The sequence below is a fragment of the Ranitomeya variabilis genome, chromosome 6 (genome assembly GCF_051348905.1).
Source record: "Ranitomeya variabilis isolate aRanVar5 chromosome 6, aRanVar5.hap1, whole genome shotgun sequence".
Classification (NCBI taxonomy): Eukaryota; Metazoa; Chordata; class Amphibia; order Anura; family Dendrobatidae; genus Ranitomeya; species Ranitomeya variabilis.
Window position 1 is genome coordinate 328,482,873 of NC_135237.1, and position 18,936 is coordinate 328,501,808.

The 18,936-nt window shown below is 45.9% G+C and overlaps 1 protein-coding gene across 1 annotated transcript in view; it reads right to left on the bottom strand.

Annotated features, from left to right (window-relative positions):
* Window positions 1-18,936, bottom strand: part of PXDC1 (PX domain containing 1) — an 82,586-nt gene that overhangs the window by 38,625 nt on the left and 25,025 nt on the right. Inside the window, exon 3 of the mRNA XM_077269802.1 lies at window positions 8,359-8,476. Coding sequence (XP_077125917.1) covers window positions 8,359-8,476 — 118 coding nt within the window. The remainder of the gene's footprint in view (window positions 1-8,358; window positions 8,477-18,936) is intronic.

Genomic DNA, 18,936 nt, shown 5'->3' on the forward strand with positions numbered 1-18,936 from the left:
CGCGCAAAACTCGCCATGCACAAATCTTGCTGCACACAACTTGCTACACTAACCTGTCACATGCAACTCAACACACAAAATGTTGCTACACGCATGTCGCCACACAAAACTCATCTCACAAAAGTCGCTACATGCATGTCGCCACACGCAACTCAACACACACAACTTGACACATAAAACTCGCCCTAAAACACACACAAGTCTGGTATTGTCCTTCAAAAATAAAAATCTGATTAATAAGCAAACTACAAGAGCAACAAATGTACCATATAGGAAATACGGCAGCTGTCAGTCACATGACCTGTCTATTATGTGTATGTGTGAGCTAATATATACTGCCAGGGGGGAGGGCTTCCTGTTGGCTGGGGATTTATCAGGCTGCCAATAGCAACCAATCACAGCTCAGCTTCTATTTTGCTACAGTTAATTAACCTGAGCTCTGATTGGTTAATATAGGCAACAAAGACATTCTCAGTATAACAAAGCTAATATATGTTGTGAAATGCTTCTATTTGCTTAGTTTTTGCCTTTTAATAATTACATTTCTATCTATTTGTTTTGTGGTTTTTGTGTGCAGAATAAATTTTTGTTAACACATTCTATTTTGCTAACAGCAGTCATTAACCCGGGCGAAGCCGGGTAGTACAGCTAGTTACCTATAAAGGACATGCTGGACTGAATTCTGATTCCCCAAGCAGCATCCAGTACTCTACCATGTGACGGCTGTCGCTATTTATGGACGCGCTACATTTAATTTAGCCACATCTAATCTTGCTTCCTTAAACATCATTCAGGCATTTTCCTCTTATCATCCTACAAGCTTATTTGAAGCACATTGTCTTATCCTTCAAGATACTCTGATGAAGGTCCAATGTGAGACCGAAAACATTCAGTTATTTCTTCTGTTTTTGTCTGGATGCAAAATAAATGAAATTTCCTCATCTTTCATCATTTTGAGTGCCAAGTTTATTTTTGCTTAGTAGTGACACATCGTCACACTGTGATTCACTGACCAGCCACAGGTCTCCTGACCAAAACTGGTAACCTCATGGTGTGTTACGCAGTTGACTGGGATAGACTGTATAGGAGGACTCACTCTACTGGCAGTGACATGGCTCATAAATACTCTCAGCCTCTCTCTCTATACAGTCCCATCCTGCAGTACATCCCTCCACTCATTCTCTCTACATACAGTTCCTTCCTGCTGTACATCCCTCTTGTCAGCCCCTCTAAATACAATCCTATCCTGCAGGACATCTACAGTGGATACAGAAAGGATTCAGACCCCTTTACATTTTTCACTCTTTGTTTCATTGCAGCCAATTGATAAATTCAAAAAAGTTCATTTTTTTCACATGAATGTACACTCTGCACCCCATCGCGACTGAAAAAATACAGATACAGTATGTAGAAATTGTGTGTGAAGGATGGAGGAAGAAAATAAGGATGAGGAATTTCCAAGCTTACAAACCAAGCAACTGTCGCACAATAAACTCCTTCAGCTCTCCAAACACCAGCTCCTCACTCTCCAGATCTATGTAGCAAGTGCTAACTCAAAAGACCTGGCCAGAAGACCTAGCTTTTATAGCAGAGAGGAGTGGCTAACCGAGCACAGCTGAATGCAGGGATTTCCACATGGCTGATTAACCCCTGTCCTGCTGAAAGAAAAACAAACACATTTAATACACCGGATAAGTGGTTCTTCTCAGCGGCGAAGCCGGAGCCATCAGACGCTGCGGTCTTCTGAAACTGCTCTGTCGTGGAAACTCCGTGACATTCAGCTTCCAACAAGACAATGACCCTAAGCACACAGCTAAAATGGCTTCAGAACAACTCTGTGACCATTCTTGACTGGCCCAGCCAGAGCCCTGACCTGAACCCAATTGAGCATCTCTGGAGAGACCTGAAAATGGCTGTCCACCAACGTTCACCATCCAACCTGATGGAACTGGAGAGGATCTGCAAGGAAGAATGGTAGAGGATCCCCAAATCCAGGTGTGAAAAACTTGTTGCATCATTCCCAAGAAGACTCATGGCGGTACTAGCTCAAAAGGGTCTGAATACTTATGACCATGTGATATTTCAGTTTTTCGATTTTAATAAATTTGCAAAAATGTCTACATTCCTGTTATTTTTTTTTCAAGATGGGGTGCCGAGTGTACATTAATGAGAAAAAAATGAACTTTTTTGAATTTACCAAATGGCTGCAATGAAACAAAGAGTGAAAAATTTAAAGGGGTATGAATACTTTCCATTCCCACTGTATATAAAGCCTCTTGCATTACATCTCTCCTCAGCCCTCTCTATACACCGCCTCCTGCAGCACATTGCTCCTCAGCTCTTTCTATACACAGCCTCCTGCAGCACTTTGCTCCTCAGCTCTCTCTATACACAGCCTCCTGCAGCACATTGCTCCTCAGCTCTCTCTATACACAGGATGGCGGTATTACAAAGCAGCATCCCGTGAGTACGAATAGTGCAAACACTTACTGCTACTCCCTTGCTGGACAAATTACCACACCAGTCGTATAAGGATGATATGGGAGAGATGTGGGAACCACAAGAAAAACGACCATACGGAAAAAAACTATAAGCAATAAAACAGCTCTTTATTAGATACAAAAGTTTAAAATGTACAGACAAGAATGGAATAAAGATGGGGGAAATGGCACAGGTGACAACACGAAAACTACCGTGTGAATACCAAAACGTGCAGGCCCAACGTAAACTCCCTATATGTAAAAGATGTAGGTATGGGGAGTGGACATCACTAAAGCAGAGTGGCTGTAATAAGTATAATAATATAATATTAGATCATGAACCCCTGGAACACCCCATACACAGCATATATCCCTCATTCAAAACAGACTAACAATTCAATATATATGGGACGTTCAAGCAAATAGTAATGAGGATGTCCAGGGAGAACTGAAAGTGGTAAATGTCACCAACAGCCATCACTGCATATAAACAGCACCACACCAAACAGGAGACCAGGATAGCACAAGTATAGCCCGTATCACAGACAGCACATGCTGTAACACCTTATTACCTGGTCCGTGGTGGTGCACTAACGTGTGTCCGGTGTGCGGCGGGTTTTGGACGTGCGGGCCGCACACCGGACACACGTTAGTGCACCACCACGGACCAGGTAATATAGTGTTACAGCATGTGCTGTCTGTGATACGGGCTATACTTGTGCTATCCTGGTCTCCTGTTTGGTGTGGTGCTGTTTATATGCAGTGATGGCTGTTGGTGACATTTACCACTTTCAGTTCTCCCTGGACATCCTCATTACTATTTGCTTGAACGTCCCATATATATTGAATTGTTAGTCTGTTTTGAATGAGGGATATATGCTGTGTATGGGGTGTTCCAGGGGTTCATGATCTAATATTATATTATTATACTTATTACAGCCACTCTGCTTTAGTGATGTCCACTCCCCATACCTACATCTTTTACATATAGGGAGTTTACGTTGGGCCTGCACGTTTTGGTATTCACACGGTAGTTTTCGTGTTGTCACCTGTGCCATTTCCCCCATCTTTATTCCATTCTTGTCTGTACATTTTAAACTTTTGTATCTAATAAAGAGCTGTTTTATTGCTTATAGTTTTTTTCCGTATGGTCGTTTTTCTTGTGGTTCCCACATCTCTCCCATCTCTCTATACACCGCCTCCTGCAACACATTGCTCCTCAGCTCTTTCTATACACAGCCTCCTGCAGCACTTTGCTCCTCAGCTCTCTCTATACATGGCCTCCTGCAGCACACTGCTCCTCAGCTCTCTCTATACACAGCCTCCTGCAGCACATTGCTCCTCAGCTCTCTATACACAGCCTCCTGCAGCACATTGCTCCTCAGCTCTCTCTATACACAGCCTCCTGCAGCACACTGCTCCTCAGCTCTCTCTATACACAGCCTCCTGCAGCACATTGCTCCTCAGCTCTCTCTATACACAGCCTCCTGCAGCACATTGCTCCTCAGCTCTCTCTATACACAGCCTCCTGCAACACATTGCTCCTCAGCTCTCTCTATACACAGCCTCCTGCAGCACACTGCTCCTCAGCTCTCTCTATACACAGCCTCCTGCAGCACACTGCTCCTCAGCTCTCTCTATACACAGCCTCCTGCAGCACACTGCTCCTCAGCTCTCTCTATACACAGCCTCCTGCAGCACATTGCTCCTCAGCTCTTTCTATACACAGCCTCCTGCAGCACTTTGCTCCTCAGCTCTCTCTATACACGGCCTCCTGCAGCACACTGCTCCTCAGCTCTCTCTATACACAGCCTCCTGCAGCACATTGCTCCTCAGCTCTCTATACACAGCCTCCTGCAGCACATTGCTCCTCAGCTCTCTCTATACACAGCCTCCTGCAGCACACTGCTCCTCAGCTCTCTCTATACACACCCTCCTGCAGCACATTGCTCCTCAGCTCTCTCTATACACAGCCTCCTGCAGCACATTGCTCCTCAGCTCTCTCTATACACAGCCTCCTGCAACACATTGCTCCTCAGCTCTCTCTATACACAGCCTCCTGCAGCACACTGCTCCTCAGCTCTCTCTATACACAGCCTCCTGCAGCACACTGCTCCTCAGCTCTCTCTATACACAGCCTCCTGCAGCACATTGCTCCTCAGCTCTTTCTATACACAGCCTCCTGCAGCACTTTGCTCCTCAGCTCTCTCTATACATGGCCTCCTGCAGCACACTGCTCCTCAGCTCTCTCTATACACAGCCTCCTGCAGCACACTGCTCCTCAGCTCTCTCTATACACAGCCTCCTGCAGCACACTGCTCCTCAGCTCTCTCTATACACAGCCTCCTGCAGCACATTGCTCCTCAGCTCTTTCTATACACAGCCTCCTGCAGCACTTTGCTCCTCAGCTCTCTCTATACATGGCCTCCTGCAGCACATTGCTCCTCAGCTCTCTCTATACACAGCCTCCTGCAGCACATTGCTCCTCAGCTCTCTCTATACACAGCCTCCTGCAACACATTGCTCCTCAGCTCTCTCTATACACAGCCTCCTGCAGCACATTGCTCCTCAGCTCTCTCTATACACAGCCTCCTGCAGCACATTGCTCCTCAGCTCTCTCTATACACAGCCTCCTGCAGCACATTGCTCCTCAGCTCTCTATACACAGCCTCCTGCAGCACATTGCTCCTCAGCTCTCTATACACAGCCTCCTGCAGCACATTGCTCCTCAGCTCTCTCTATACACAGCCTCCTGCAGCACACTGCTCCTCAGCTCTCTCTATACACAGCCTCCTGCAGCACATTGCTCCTCAGCTCTCTCTATACACAGCCTCCTGCAGCACATTGCTCCTCAGCTCTCTCTATACACAGTCTCCTGCAACACATTGCTCCTCAGCTCTCTCTATACACAGCCTCCTGCAGCACACTGCTCCTCAGCTCTCTCTATACACAGCCTCCTGCAGCACACTGCTCCTCAGCTCTTTCTATACACAGCCTCCTGCAGCACTTTGCTCCTCAGCTCTCTCTATACACGGCCTCCTGCAGCACACTGCTCCTCAGCTCTCTCTATACACAGCCTCCTGCAGCACACTGCTCCTCAGCTCTCTCTATACACAGCCTCCTGCAGCACACTGCTCCTCAGCTCTCTCTATACACAGCCTCCTGCAGCACATTGCTCCTCAGCTCTTTCTATACACAGCCTCCTGCAGCACTTTGCTCCTCAGCTCTCTCTATACATGGCCTCCTGCAGCACATTGCTCCTCAGCTCTCTCTATACACAGCCTCCTGCAGCACATTGCTCCTCAGCTCTCTCTATACACAGCCTCCTGCAACACATTGCTCCTCAGCTCTCTCTATACACAGCCTCCTGCAGCACATTGCTCCTCAGCTCTCTCTATACACAGCCTCCTGCAGCACATTGCTCCTCAGCTCTCTCTATACACAGCCTCCTGCAGCACATTGCTCCTCAGCTCTCTCTATACACAGCCTCCTGCAGCACATTGCTCCTCAGCTCTCTATACACAGCCTCCTGCAGCACATTGCTCCTCAGCTCTCTCTATACACAGCCTCCTGCAGCACACTGCTCCTCAGCTCTCTCTATACACAGCCTTCTGCAGCACATTGCTCCTCAGCTCTCTCTATACACAGCCTCCTGCAGCACATTGCTCCTCAGCTCTCTCTATACACAGCCTCCTGCAGCACATTGCTCCTCAGCTCTCTCTATACACAGCCTCCTGCAACACATTGCTCCTCAGCTCTCTCTATACACAGCCTCCTGCAGCACATTGCTCCTCAGCTCTCTCTATACACAGCCTCCTGCAGCACATTGCTCCTCAGCTCTCTCTATACACAGCCTCCTGCAGCACATTGCTCCTCAGCTCTCTCTATACACAGCCTCCTGCAGCACATTGCTCCTCAGCTCTCTCTATACACAGCCTCCTGCAGCACATTGCTCCTCAGCTCTCTCTATACACAGCCTCCTGCAGCACTTTGCTCCTCAGCTCTCTCTATAAATGGCCTCCTGCAGCACATTGCTCCTCAGCTCTTTCTATACACAGCCTCCTGCAGCACTTTGCTCCTCAGCTCTCTCTATACATGGCCTCCTGCAGCACACTACTCCTCAGCTCTCTCTATACACAGCCTCCTGCAGCACATTGCTCCTCAGCTCTCTCTATACACAGCCTCCTGCAACACATTGCTCCTCAGCTCTCTCTATACACAGCCTCCTGCAGCACATTGCTCCTCAGCTCTCTCTATACACAGCCTCCTGCAGCACATTGCTCCTCAGCTCTCTCTATACACAGCCTCCTGCAGCACATTGCTCCTCAGCTCTCTCTATACACAGCCTCCTGCAGCACATTGCTCCTCAGCTCTCTCTATACACAGCCTCCTACAGCACATTGCTCCTCAGCTCTCTCTATACACGGCCTCCTGCAGCACATTGCTCCTCAGCTCTCTCTATACACAGCCTCCTGCAGCACTTTGCTCCTCAGCTCTCTCTATACATGGCCTCCTGCAGCACATTGCTCCTCAGCTCTTTCTATACACAGCCTCCTGCAGCACTTTGCTCCTCAGCTCTCTCTATACATGGCCTCCTGCAGCACACTACTCCTCAGCTCTCTCTATTCACAGCCTCCTGCAGCACATTGCTCCTCAGCTCTTTCTATACACAGCCTCCTGCAGCACTTTGCTCCTCAGCTCTCTCTATACATGGCCTCCTGCAGCACTTTGCTCCTCAGCTCTCTCTATACACCGCCTCCTGCAGCACATTGCTCCTCAGCTCTCTCTATACACAGCCTCCTGCAGCACTTTGCTCCTCAGCTCTCTCTATACATGGCCTCCTGCAGCACACTGCTCCTCAGCTCTCTCTATACACCGCCTCCTGCAGCACATTGCTCCTCAGCTCTTTCTATACACAGCCTCCTGCAGCACTTTGCTCCTCAGCTCTCTCTATACATGGCCTCCTGCAGCACACTGCTCCTCAGCTCTCTCTATACACAGCCTCCTACAGCATATTGCTCCTCAGCTCTCTCTATACATGGCCTCCTGCAGCACATTGCTCCTCAGCTCTTTCTATACACAGCCTCCTGCAACACATTGCTCCTCAGCTCTTTCTATACACAGCCTCCTGCAACACATTGCTCCTCAGCTCTTTCTATACACAGCCTCCTGCAGCACTTTGCTCCTCAGCTCTCTCTATACATGGCCTCCTGCAGCACACTGCTCCTCAGCTCTTTATACACAGCCTCCTGCAGCACATTGCTCCTCAGCTCTCTCTATACACAGCCTCCTGCAGCACACTGCTCCTCAGCTCTCTCTATACACAGCCTCCTGCAGCACATTGCTCCTCAGCTCTTTCTATACACAGCCTCCTGCAGCACTTTGCTCCTCAGCTCTCTCTATACATGGCCTCCTGCAGCACATTGCTCCTCAGCTCTCTCTATACACAGCCTCCTGCAACACATTACTCCTCAGCTCTCTCTATACACAGCCTCCTGCAGCACATTGCTCCTCAGCTCTCTCTATACACAGCCTCCTGCAGCACATTGCTCCTCAGCTCTCTCTATACACAGCCTCCTGCAGCATATTGCTCTTCAGCTCTCTCTATACACAGCTTCCTGCAGCACATTGCTCCTCAGCCCTCCACTACAGAGCCTAAACAGATTAAAGAAAACGTTATACAGTGCCCATTCAAATCAATAGGCTGCCACTGTAATACAAAGATGTGTTGAAAAATCCTTGTATACGCCCTACAAGGGTATCATAAAATGGTTTACAAAAAAACCCTATGGTCTGACATAGACAAAGTAATATGACTGCTATTTGCTAAAGTGCATGTGACAGCAATACAACCTACCAGTACTGTATAATAACTTACCAGAGATTTTGATAGGGCTTTGGAAGCTGGGTTGTATCTTGTGAACGTTGTCATTTTTCAACACCTGGTCCAGTGGCGATCTCTCAAAGAAAGTGAGGACAACCTCCGACCTGGAATACTGGAAGATGATGAGGACAAGAGCTTAATAATATGTATGTGGGAGAAGACCATGTAATGAGCACAGTATTGGTGGAACGCGTGTGCACATCTGCTATATATTACTACTAACTGCTCAATAAAACATGATCATTGCCAAGTTGTAAATACATACGGTACATTATATGAGAACGGGAGCAGGTCAGGACAACCAGCTACAAGTAATCATTTCTAGGTTCATTGGTGGTCAGCCAAATATTAGGTGTAGGAATATCAGCAGCTTATCAAAGGTGATTACCATGGCCGTACAGGAACACACTGGCACAAACAGTCAGGAGAGGGCCTCTATGCAGGAACAGGGTATGGGTCCTTTGTAGCCCAACAGCTCATCATAACGCACAATTACACATGTTTCGGAGGTGGAAATGGGCCCCCACAGCTCTTTGTCCTGTGTGCGGCTGCACAGGTTCCACCAATGATACGTCTGCCCCTGCACAAACATATAGGCTATATGTCTGCTGCTGGAGTCAATGGGCTTCATTTATCAAAGCTTTCTGACAGCAGAGTCTTGTTGCTCACAGGTTTTATAACATCTACAGACTGCAGCAACAACATGGAGTAATAAAGGAACTACCAATACAAGTGCTTCTAACAAAATTAGAATCTCATCAAAAAGTTAATTTATTTCAGTTCTTCAATACAAAAAGTGAAACTCATATATTATATAGTCATTACAAACTGAGTGATCTATTTCAAGTGTTTATTTCTGTTAATGTTGATGATTATGGCTTACAGCCAATGAAAACCCTAAAGTCATTATCACAGTAAATTAGAATAATTAACAAAAACACCTGAAAAGGCTTTATAAGCATTTAAAAAGGTCCCTTAGTCTGTTTCAGTAGGCTCCACAATCATGGGAAGACTGCTGGCTTGACAGATGTCCAGAAGGCAGTCATTGACACACTCCACAAGGAGGGTAAGCCAATAAAGGTCATTGCTAAAGAAGCTGGCTGTTCACAGAGTGCTGTATTCAAGCATATTAATGGAAAGTTGAACGGAAGGAAAATGTGTGGTAGAAAAAGGTGCACAAGCAACTGGGATAACTGCAGCCTTGAAAGGATTGTTAAGAAAAGGCCATTCAAAAATTTGGAGGTGATTCACACGGAGATTGGCTGCTCCTGGAGTCACTGCTTCAAGAGCTACCATACACAGGTGCATGCAGGACATGAGCTACAAGTGTTGTATTCCTTGTGTCAAGCTACTCATGACCAATAGACAATGCCAGAACCGTCTTACCTGGGCCAAGGAGAAAGAGGACTGGACTGTTGCTCAGTGGTCCAAGGTGTTCTTTTCATATGAAAGTACACTACCGTTCAAAAGTTTAGAGTCACTTAGAAATTTCCTTATTTTTTAAAGAAAAGCACATTTTTTTTCCAATGAAGCTAACATTAAATGATTCAGAAATACACTCTATACATTGTTAATGTGGTAAATGACTGTTCTAGCTGCAAACGTCTGGTTTGTAATGCAATATCTTCATAGGTGTATAGAGGCCCATTTCCAACAACCATCACTCCAGTGTTCTTATGGTACTTTGTGTTTGCTAACTGTGTAAGAAGGCTAATGGATGGTTAGAATACCCTTGAAAACCCTTGTGCAAGTATGTTAGCACAGCTGAAAACAGTTTGGCTGATTAGAGAACCTATAAACATGACTTTCCTTTGAGCTAGTTGAGAATCTGGAGCATTACATTTTTTGGTTCCATTAAACTCTCAAAATGGCCAGAAAAAATGATAATTACTTACGGGTAATTTGATTTTCCAGATCCATGACAGCACCGTTACATGAGAGAGATGGTCCCGCCCCCAAGAACAGGAAACCTGCATAGGAGATAAAAGATGGGGGCGGCACCTCTCTCCTCAGTTTGTTTACAGAGAATGTAAGGTAACCGCTATGTTAGTTTTAGGCATATAACAAATTATATTTAACTCTAAGACTATTTATCTATTGTTAAGTGGTTATTACCCCATCTTTCATTTGTGTATATATATTTTTTTTTTTTTTTTTTTTATATATTTTTTTTTTTTTTATAAGAGATTTTTTTTTTTTTTTTTTGTGAAACACACACCATCACCAAGATAGGGCGGGAACTAGAGCGGTGCTGTCATGGATCTGGAAAATCAAATTACCCGTAAGTAATTATCATTTTTTCCCTTCCCCATGACAGCACCGTTACATGAGAGGAAGAAATAGAAAGAACCTCTAGGGTGGGACAACAGCAGATAGTACTTTCCTACCAAAGGCAAGATCTGATAGCCCCAGATTCAATCTATAATGGCGGAAGAAAGTAGAGGGTGAAGACCATACTGCTGCATTACAGATTTGCTCTATCGATGCATTTGCCCTCTCTGCCCAAGATGTGGAAATAGCCCTCGTAGAGTGGGCCGTAACACCAGGTGGAGGGACCTGTCCCGAAGAGGAATAGGAAAGTGATATGGCCATACGGAGCCAACGTGCAATAGTCGACTTTGTGGCCTTTTTTCCCCTGTTTGCCCCCTGAAAGGAGACAAAAAGGGCTGAAGACTGTCGCCATGGTTTTGTCACTTCTATATATTGAAGAAGGCAACGTCTGACGTCCAAGCAATGGAAGGTTTCTTCTCCCTGGGATTTTGGGTTGGCACAGAATGAAGGCAAGATTATCTCCTGGTCCCTGTGAAATTTCGAGTTGACCTTAGGTAAGAAGGCCGGATCAGATTTTATAATTACCCTATCCTCCAGAATTTCAGTATACGGAGGGTCAATAGATATAGCCTGAAGCTCACTAATGCGTCTGGCTGAGGTAAGGGCAATCAGGAGAACTGTTTTTAGAGTTAGCGCTTTTTCCGATATGGAGGAAAGAGGCTCGAAGGGAGAGGAGGTCAAGGCGTTTAAAACTAAATTTAAATCCCAGGGAGCGACCTTTGGACGAGGTTTGAATGGTCTGGCTGTAAAGGAGGCCCGAATGAACCTACACACCCAGGGGTGATCAGCCAATTTTTGGTCAAACAAGGCGCTAAGCGCCGAGACTTGCACTTTTAGAGTGCTGGTAGATAATCCCCTCTCCAGACCCTTTTGGAGAAACTCTAGGATTTCAGATATAGGGACCTTCTGAACGGTATCAGTTATCCCTCGGCCTGAGAATTCTAAAAATTTTCCCCATACCTTTTGGTATTTATCAGTTGTGACTTTTTTTCTACTGGACAGTAGAGTAGTAATTAACGGATCCGAGAACCCCTTTGCTAGCAGAAGTCCCCTCTCAAGTTCCAAGCAGTGAGGTGTAGGCTGTGAACCTGAGGATGTGTCACCGGACCCTGGTGCAGAAGGTCTGGGACCTCTGGAAGTATCCACGGGTCCGAGATGGACATACGTCTGAGCCAAGTGAACCAAGCTCTCTTTGGCCAGAAGGGTGCGATTAAGATTATGCGTGATTTCTCTTCTCGGATCTTCTTCAGGACTGTAGGGATCAATGGGATCGGGGGAAACGCATAGGCTAGTTGGAATTTCCATTGGTGTAGTAACGCATCTACTCCTTCCGGGTTCTCTTTCGGGTTTAGAGAGTAGAACCTTTTTACTTTCCGATTCTGCCTTGTGGAAAAAAGATCCACTTGAGGAAGCCCCCAGACTGCACAGATTTCTCCAAATATTCTTTGATTTAGCGACCACTCGCCCTGGTGCAGGACGTGACGACTCAGAAAATCTGCGACAAAGTTTTCCGACCCCTTTAAGTGTGTACTTGTGAGGGATAAAAGGTGGTTTTCGGCCCAAAGAAATAGTCTTCCTGCTTCTTCCATTAGGGAACTTGATCTGGTTCCTCCCTGTCGATTTATATACGACACCGTTGTGCTGTTGTCGGATAATACTACCAAATGTTTTCCTTTGAGATCTTCTTCTGATTGAAGAATTGCTTGCCTTACTGCTGTTAATTCCCTCAGGTTTGAGGAGGCTGATTGCATCTGTGGATCCCATAGACCCTGTAGGATCCGATCTGATAGGTGTGCTCCCCAACCTAACGGGCTCGCATCTGTGGTCAGTATCACCGGATTGTGGATTGACCATGGGACCCCTTTTTTTAGATTTCCGGAATCTAGCCACCAGCTTAGAGAGTCCCGGACATGTTGTGACAATACGATTTTTCGGTTTAGATTGTAGGGTATTCTTGTTTGTTCTGACAGGATCTCCCACTGTAGGTCCCTTGAATGAAGTTGTGCCCATTGGACCGCCGGAATTGTTGCAGTAAGCATGCCTAGGAGGGACATGGCTTCCCTCACCGAGACGTATTGGGCCACCTGTATTTGTGTTATTCTTTGTTTTATGCCCTCGATTTTCCTGTCTGGAAGGATACAGATCTGTTTGATTGAATTTAATTGGATCCCCAGGAACTCCTGTATCTGGGCCGGAATCAATCTTGATTTTTTTTAAGTTTATTATCCACCCTAGTTTGGTTAGTAGCTCTCGTACTGTCGTAACTGCTTTTATGCAATCTTCTTGATTGTCTGCTATCAAGAGGAAATCGTCTAAATAGGGCACTAGCAGAATGTTTTCTCTCCTTACGAAGGATGCTACTTCCGAAATTATTTTTGTAAAAATACGAGGAGCTACCGATACCCCAAAGGGGAGACATTGGTATTGTAGATGGGTGTAGACCTGCCCCAGCTGCACAACCAACCTCAGGAATTGTTGATGCTCTCTGCTGATTGGCACATGATAATAGGCATCGGTAAGGTCTATCACTGCCATATAACATCCTGGATACAGCAGTTTTACCGCCGTTCTCAGAGTCTCCATTTTGAATTTTTCTACTCGGATGAATTTGTTTAATTCTTTTAGATTGAAAATAGTTCTTAAAGATCCATCCGGCTTTGGAGTGAGGAAAAGGGTGCTGTAAAATCCCCTTCCTATTTCCTGCGAAGGTACTCTTACCAGGACTTTTTTGTCTAGAAGAAGACGAACTTCTTTTTCGAGAACCAACTGGTTCTTTTTGGCCACACGAGTAACTTTCATTCGGTGGGGAGGAAGGGAGATGAAATTTAACCGTAGACCGTCTGTTAGCAAGTTGATTACCCATTGGGACGGCTGTAAGGTTACCCACTGATGGACAAAAAACCGTAACCTTCCTCCCACCTGGAATATGGCGTCATTGTTTAGGGTCTGGTTTTGGGAGTTTATTGAAAAGAAAACCTCTTTCTCTTTTCTCACCCCAGGGTTTCCCCCGTGTGGTTCTATCCGTTGGGCGGCCTCGGCCCCTACTCGATCCTCGAAAGGACCGACGATTGTCATACCAACGTCTTCTAAAGAAGGGAGGTGGAGGGAAGTGTTTTTTCTTGTCCGCCGCTTTTTCTAAAATCTCATCTAAAGCGCTGCCGAATAAATATTGGCCCTCACAGGGGACTGCACAGAGCTTCACTTTGGATTGGAAATCAGCATTCCAGTTCTTTAACCATAACGCCCTTCTTCCTGAATTTGAAAGGGCACTAGCCCGGGCAGCAAACCGCACAGAATCAATGGCAGCGTCCGCCAGGAATCCCGCTGCATTTTGAAGTGGAGGGATGACTTCCAGAAGTCTGTCTCTTGGACATTTGTTTTTTATTTGGTCGCTAAGTTCCTCCAACCATTTAACCATGGCACGGGCAGTACAAGTAGCCGCTACTCCAGGTTTAAACGCCCAAGTTGAGGCTTCCCAGGCTGATTTTAGAAAGGCATCCGCCTTTTTATCTAGGGGGTCTTTTAGGGCCCCCATGTCCTCGAAGGGAAGTGCTATGCCCCTGGAGGTACTTGCGATAGCCGCGTCCAACTTAGGCGCCTTTTCCCATTTCTCGCAAATTTCCTCACTAAAGGGATATTTACGTTTCAAGGCCTGGGGAACTGAAATCTTTTTATTCGGTTTTTTCCATTCTTTTTTAATGAGATTTAGAATGTTATCATGAAACGGGAAAACTTTTCGTTTCTTATCCTCCAAATTACTGAACATAGAGTCCTGCACTGTTTGCTTCTCTTTTGGCGTCTCAACCCCCAGGGTGGACCTGACCAGTTTTAGCAACTTCCCCACATCTTCTGATAACACATAAGGCCGGCCACACTCTTCATCTGAAGAGTCCAGGTCCGAACCCTCGTCGGGCGGAAGCTCACCCAGTTCACCCTCGGATTCTACGTCAGATGCCTGGGCAGACGTAGGGAATGGGTTTACGGAGCTCTGCAGTCCATGATGTTTTAACTGCTCCTTTACAGTGCTTTGTACTTCGCTTCTAACAATATCTTTTATATTCTGAAGCAAAGATGATGACTCTTCAGACACAGTTTTTTCTATGCATGAGCGGCACATACGCTTTTCATACGTTTTGGGAAGGCTTCTATCACAGAGTGCACATACTTTATGCTTTTGTTTAGAGGTGACTTTTTTTCCCTGCATATATACAAAAAACACAGTGTCACTGACATGTTTTTTGCCTTACAAAGGCACTCACCCACCGGACCCTTAGTACCACGACAGGTTGTGGGATTTCAGCTGGGATCGTCGATTCCTTCGGATCTGCCATCCTGCAGGAGACTGTTCCCAGCGCCTGCTTGCCGCCTTGTCAGTTTTAAATATGGCGGGCAGGAAGCGGTGTGTGCGCCTCTGAACTTCCTCCCCCCCGGGGAGTGTCAGCACACCGCTTCTTCAGCGTGTAGCGTCACTTCCGGTTCAATCCCGGAAGTTCCCCCATTCAGTCGGCGCCAGCGTCGTGATGGGAACGCTCACTCTTTTTCCCTCGGCCCAGCCTCCGGCCAGGAGCGGACGCCGGGGAGTCCGCAGTGGGAAGGACGCACCTGCAGCTCCAGGTATGGAGGCGACGCGCACACGCCGCCACCGCTGCTCCCACCGCGGACCTCGGTCAGAGACCGGCCAAGCACGGGAGACCTCTCCCCATGCAGCACCGCAGGTTCCCCGCAAGAACAGGAAACCAAACTGAGGAGAGAGGTGCCGCCCCCATCTTTTATCTCCTATGCAGGTTTCCTGTTCTTGGGGGCGGGACCATCTCTCTCATGTAACGGTGCTGTCATGGGGAAGGGAAAAAAAAGAACTTCATGTGAAACTCGACAGTCTATTCTTGTTCATAGAAATGAAGGCTATTCCATGTGAGAAATTGCCAAGAAACTGAAGATTTCCTACAACGGTGTGTACTACTTCCTTCAGAGGAGAGCACAAACAGGCTCTAACCAGAGTAGAAAAAGAAGTGGGAGGCCCCGCTGCACAACTGAGCAACAAGACAAGTACATTAGAGTCTGTAGTTTGAGAAATTGACACCTCACAGTTCCTCAACTGGCAGCTTCATTAAATAGAACAATTGAAAAGATGCTGGAAGAGTGCCTGACGCCATCTGTCAAGCATGGTGGAGGTAATGTGATGGTCTGGGGTTGCTTTGGTGCTGGTAAAATGGGAGATTTGTACAAGGTAAAAGGGATATTGAATAAGGAAGGCTATCACTCCATTTTGCAAAGCCATGCCATACCCTGTGGACAGCGCTTGATTGGAGCCAATTTCATCGTACAACAGGACAATGACCCAAAGCACACCTCCAAATTATGCAAGAACTATTTAGCGAAGAAGCAGGCGGCTGGTATTCTATCTGTAATGGAGTGGCCAGCGCTGTCACCAGATCTCAACCCCACTGAGCTGTTGTGGGAGCAGCTTGACTGTATGGTACGCAAAAGGTGCCCATCAAGCCAAACCAACTTGTGGGAGGGGCTTGTGGAAGCATGGGGTGAAATTTCTCCAGATTACCTCAGCAAATTTACTGCTAGAATGCCAAAGGTCTGCACTGCTGTAATTGCTGCAAAGGGAGCATTCTTTGATGAAAGCAAAGTAGTTTGAAGGAGAAAATTATTATTTCAAATAAAAATCTTTTTTTTCAAACCTTGTCAATGTCTGGACTAGATTTTAAATTCATTTGGCAACTCATTTGATTAACCCCTTCATGACCCAGCCTATTTTGGCCTTAATGACCTGGCCGTTTCTTGCAATTTTGACCAGTGTCCCTTTATGAGGTAATAACTCAGGAACGCTTCAACGGATCCTAGCGGTTCTGAGACTGTTTTTTCGTGACATATTGGGCTTCACATTAGTGGTAAATTTAGGTCGATAATGTTTGTGTTTATTTGTGAAAAAAATGGAAATTTGGCAAAAATTTTGAAAATTTCGCAATTTTCTAATTTTGAATTTTTATTCTGTTAAAAGAGAGAGTTATGTGACACAAAATAGATAATAAATAACATTACCCACATGTCTACTTTACATCAGCACAATTTTGGAAACTAAATTTTTTTTTGCTAGGAAGTTATACAGTTAAAATTTTACCAGCGATTTCTCATTTTTACAACGAAATTTACAAAACCATTTTTTTTAGGGACCACCTCACATTTGAAGTCAGTTTGAGGGGTCTATATGGCTGAAAATACCCAAAAGTGACACAATTCTAAAAGTGACACCCCTCAAGGTGCTCAAAACCACATTCAAGAAGTTTATTAACCCTTCAGGTGCTTCACAGCAGCAGATGCCACATGGAAGGAAAAAATGAACATTTAACTTTTTAGTCACAAAAATGATCTTTTAGCAACAATTTTTGTATTTTCCCAAGGGTAAAAAGAGAAATTGGACCCCAAAATTATTGTACAATTTGTCCTCAGCACGCTGATACCCCATATGTGGGGGAGAACCACTGTTTGAGCGCACGACAGGGCTCGGAAGGGAAGGAGCGCCATTTGAATTTTTCAATGAAAAATTGGCTCCAATCTTTAGCGGAGACCATGTCGCGTTTGGAGAGCCCCTGTGTGCCTAAACATTGGAGCTCCCCCACAAGTGACCCCATTTTGGAAACTAGACCCCCCAAGGAACTTATCTAGATGCATAGTGAGCACTTTGAACCCCCAGGTGCTTCACAAATTGATCTGTAAAAATGAAAATGTACTTTTTTTCACAAAAAATTTCTTTTGGCCTCAATTTGTTCATTTCCACATGGGCAAAAGGATAAAATGGATCCTAAAATGTGTTGGGCAATTTCTCCTGAGTACACCGATACCTCACATGTGGGGGTAGACCACTGTTTGTGCACACGGCAGGGCTCGGAAGGGAAGGAGCGCCATTTGACTTTTGAATGAAAAATTAGCTCCAATCGTTAGCGGACACCATATCGCGTTTGGAGAGCTCCTGTGTGCCTACACATTGGAGCTCCCCCACATGTGACCCCATTTTGGAAGCTAGACCCCCAAAGGAGCTTATCTAGATGCATAGTGAGCACTTTGAACCCCCAGGTGCTTCACAAATTGATCCGTAAAAATGAAAAAGTACTTTTTTTTCGCAAAAAAATTCTTTTAGCCTCAATTTGTTCATTTCCACATGAGCAACAGCATAAAATGGATCCTAAAATTTATTGGGCAATTTCTCCTGAGTACACTGATACCTCACATGTGGGTTTAAACCACTGTTTGGGCACACGGCAGGGCTTGGAAGGGAAGGAGCGCCATTTGACTTTTTGAATGAAAAATTAGCTCCAATTGTTAGCGGACACCATGTCGCGTTAGGAGAGCCCCTGTGTGCCTAAACATTGGAGCTCCCCCACATGTGACCCCATTTTGGAAACTAGACCTCCCGTGGAACAAATCTAGATGTGCGGTGACCACTTTAAACCCCCAAGTGCTTCACAGAAGTTTATAACGCAGAGCCGTGAAAATAAAAAATCATTTTTCTTTCCTCAAAAATGATTTTTTAGTCCGCTATTTTTTATTTTCACAAGGGTAACTGGAGAAATTGGACCCCAAAAGTTGTTGTCCAGTTTGTCCTGAGTACGCTGATACCCCATATGTGGGGGGGAACCACTGTTTGGGTACATGTTGGGGCTCGGAAGGGAAGTAGTGACATTTTGGAATGCAGACTTTGATGGAATGGTCTGCGGGCATCATGTTACGTTTGCAGAGCCCCTGATGTGCCTAAACAGTAGAAACCCCCCACAAGTGACCCCATTTTGGAAACTAGACCCCCAAGGAACTTATCTAGATATGTGGTGAGGACTTTGAACCCCCAAGTGCTTCACAGAAGTTTACAACGCAAAATCATTTTTCTTTCCTCAAAAATGATGTTTTAGCAAGCAATTTTTTATTTTCACAAGGGTAACAGGATAAATTGGACCCCAATAGTTGTTGCCCAGTTTGTCCTGAGTATGCTGGTACCCCATATGTGGGGGTACCCCATATGTGGGGGTAAACCACTGTTTGGGTGCACGTCGGGGCTCGGAAGGGACTTTTTGAACGCAAGATTGGCTGGAATCAATGGTGGCGCCATGTTGCGTTTGGAGACCCCTGATGTGCCTAAACAGTGGAAACCCCTCAATTCTAACTCCAACACTAACCCAAACACACCCCTAACCCTAATCCCAACTCTAGCCATAACCCTAATCACAACCCTAACCCCAA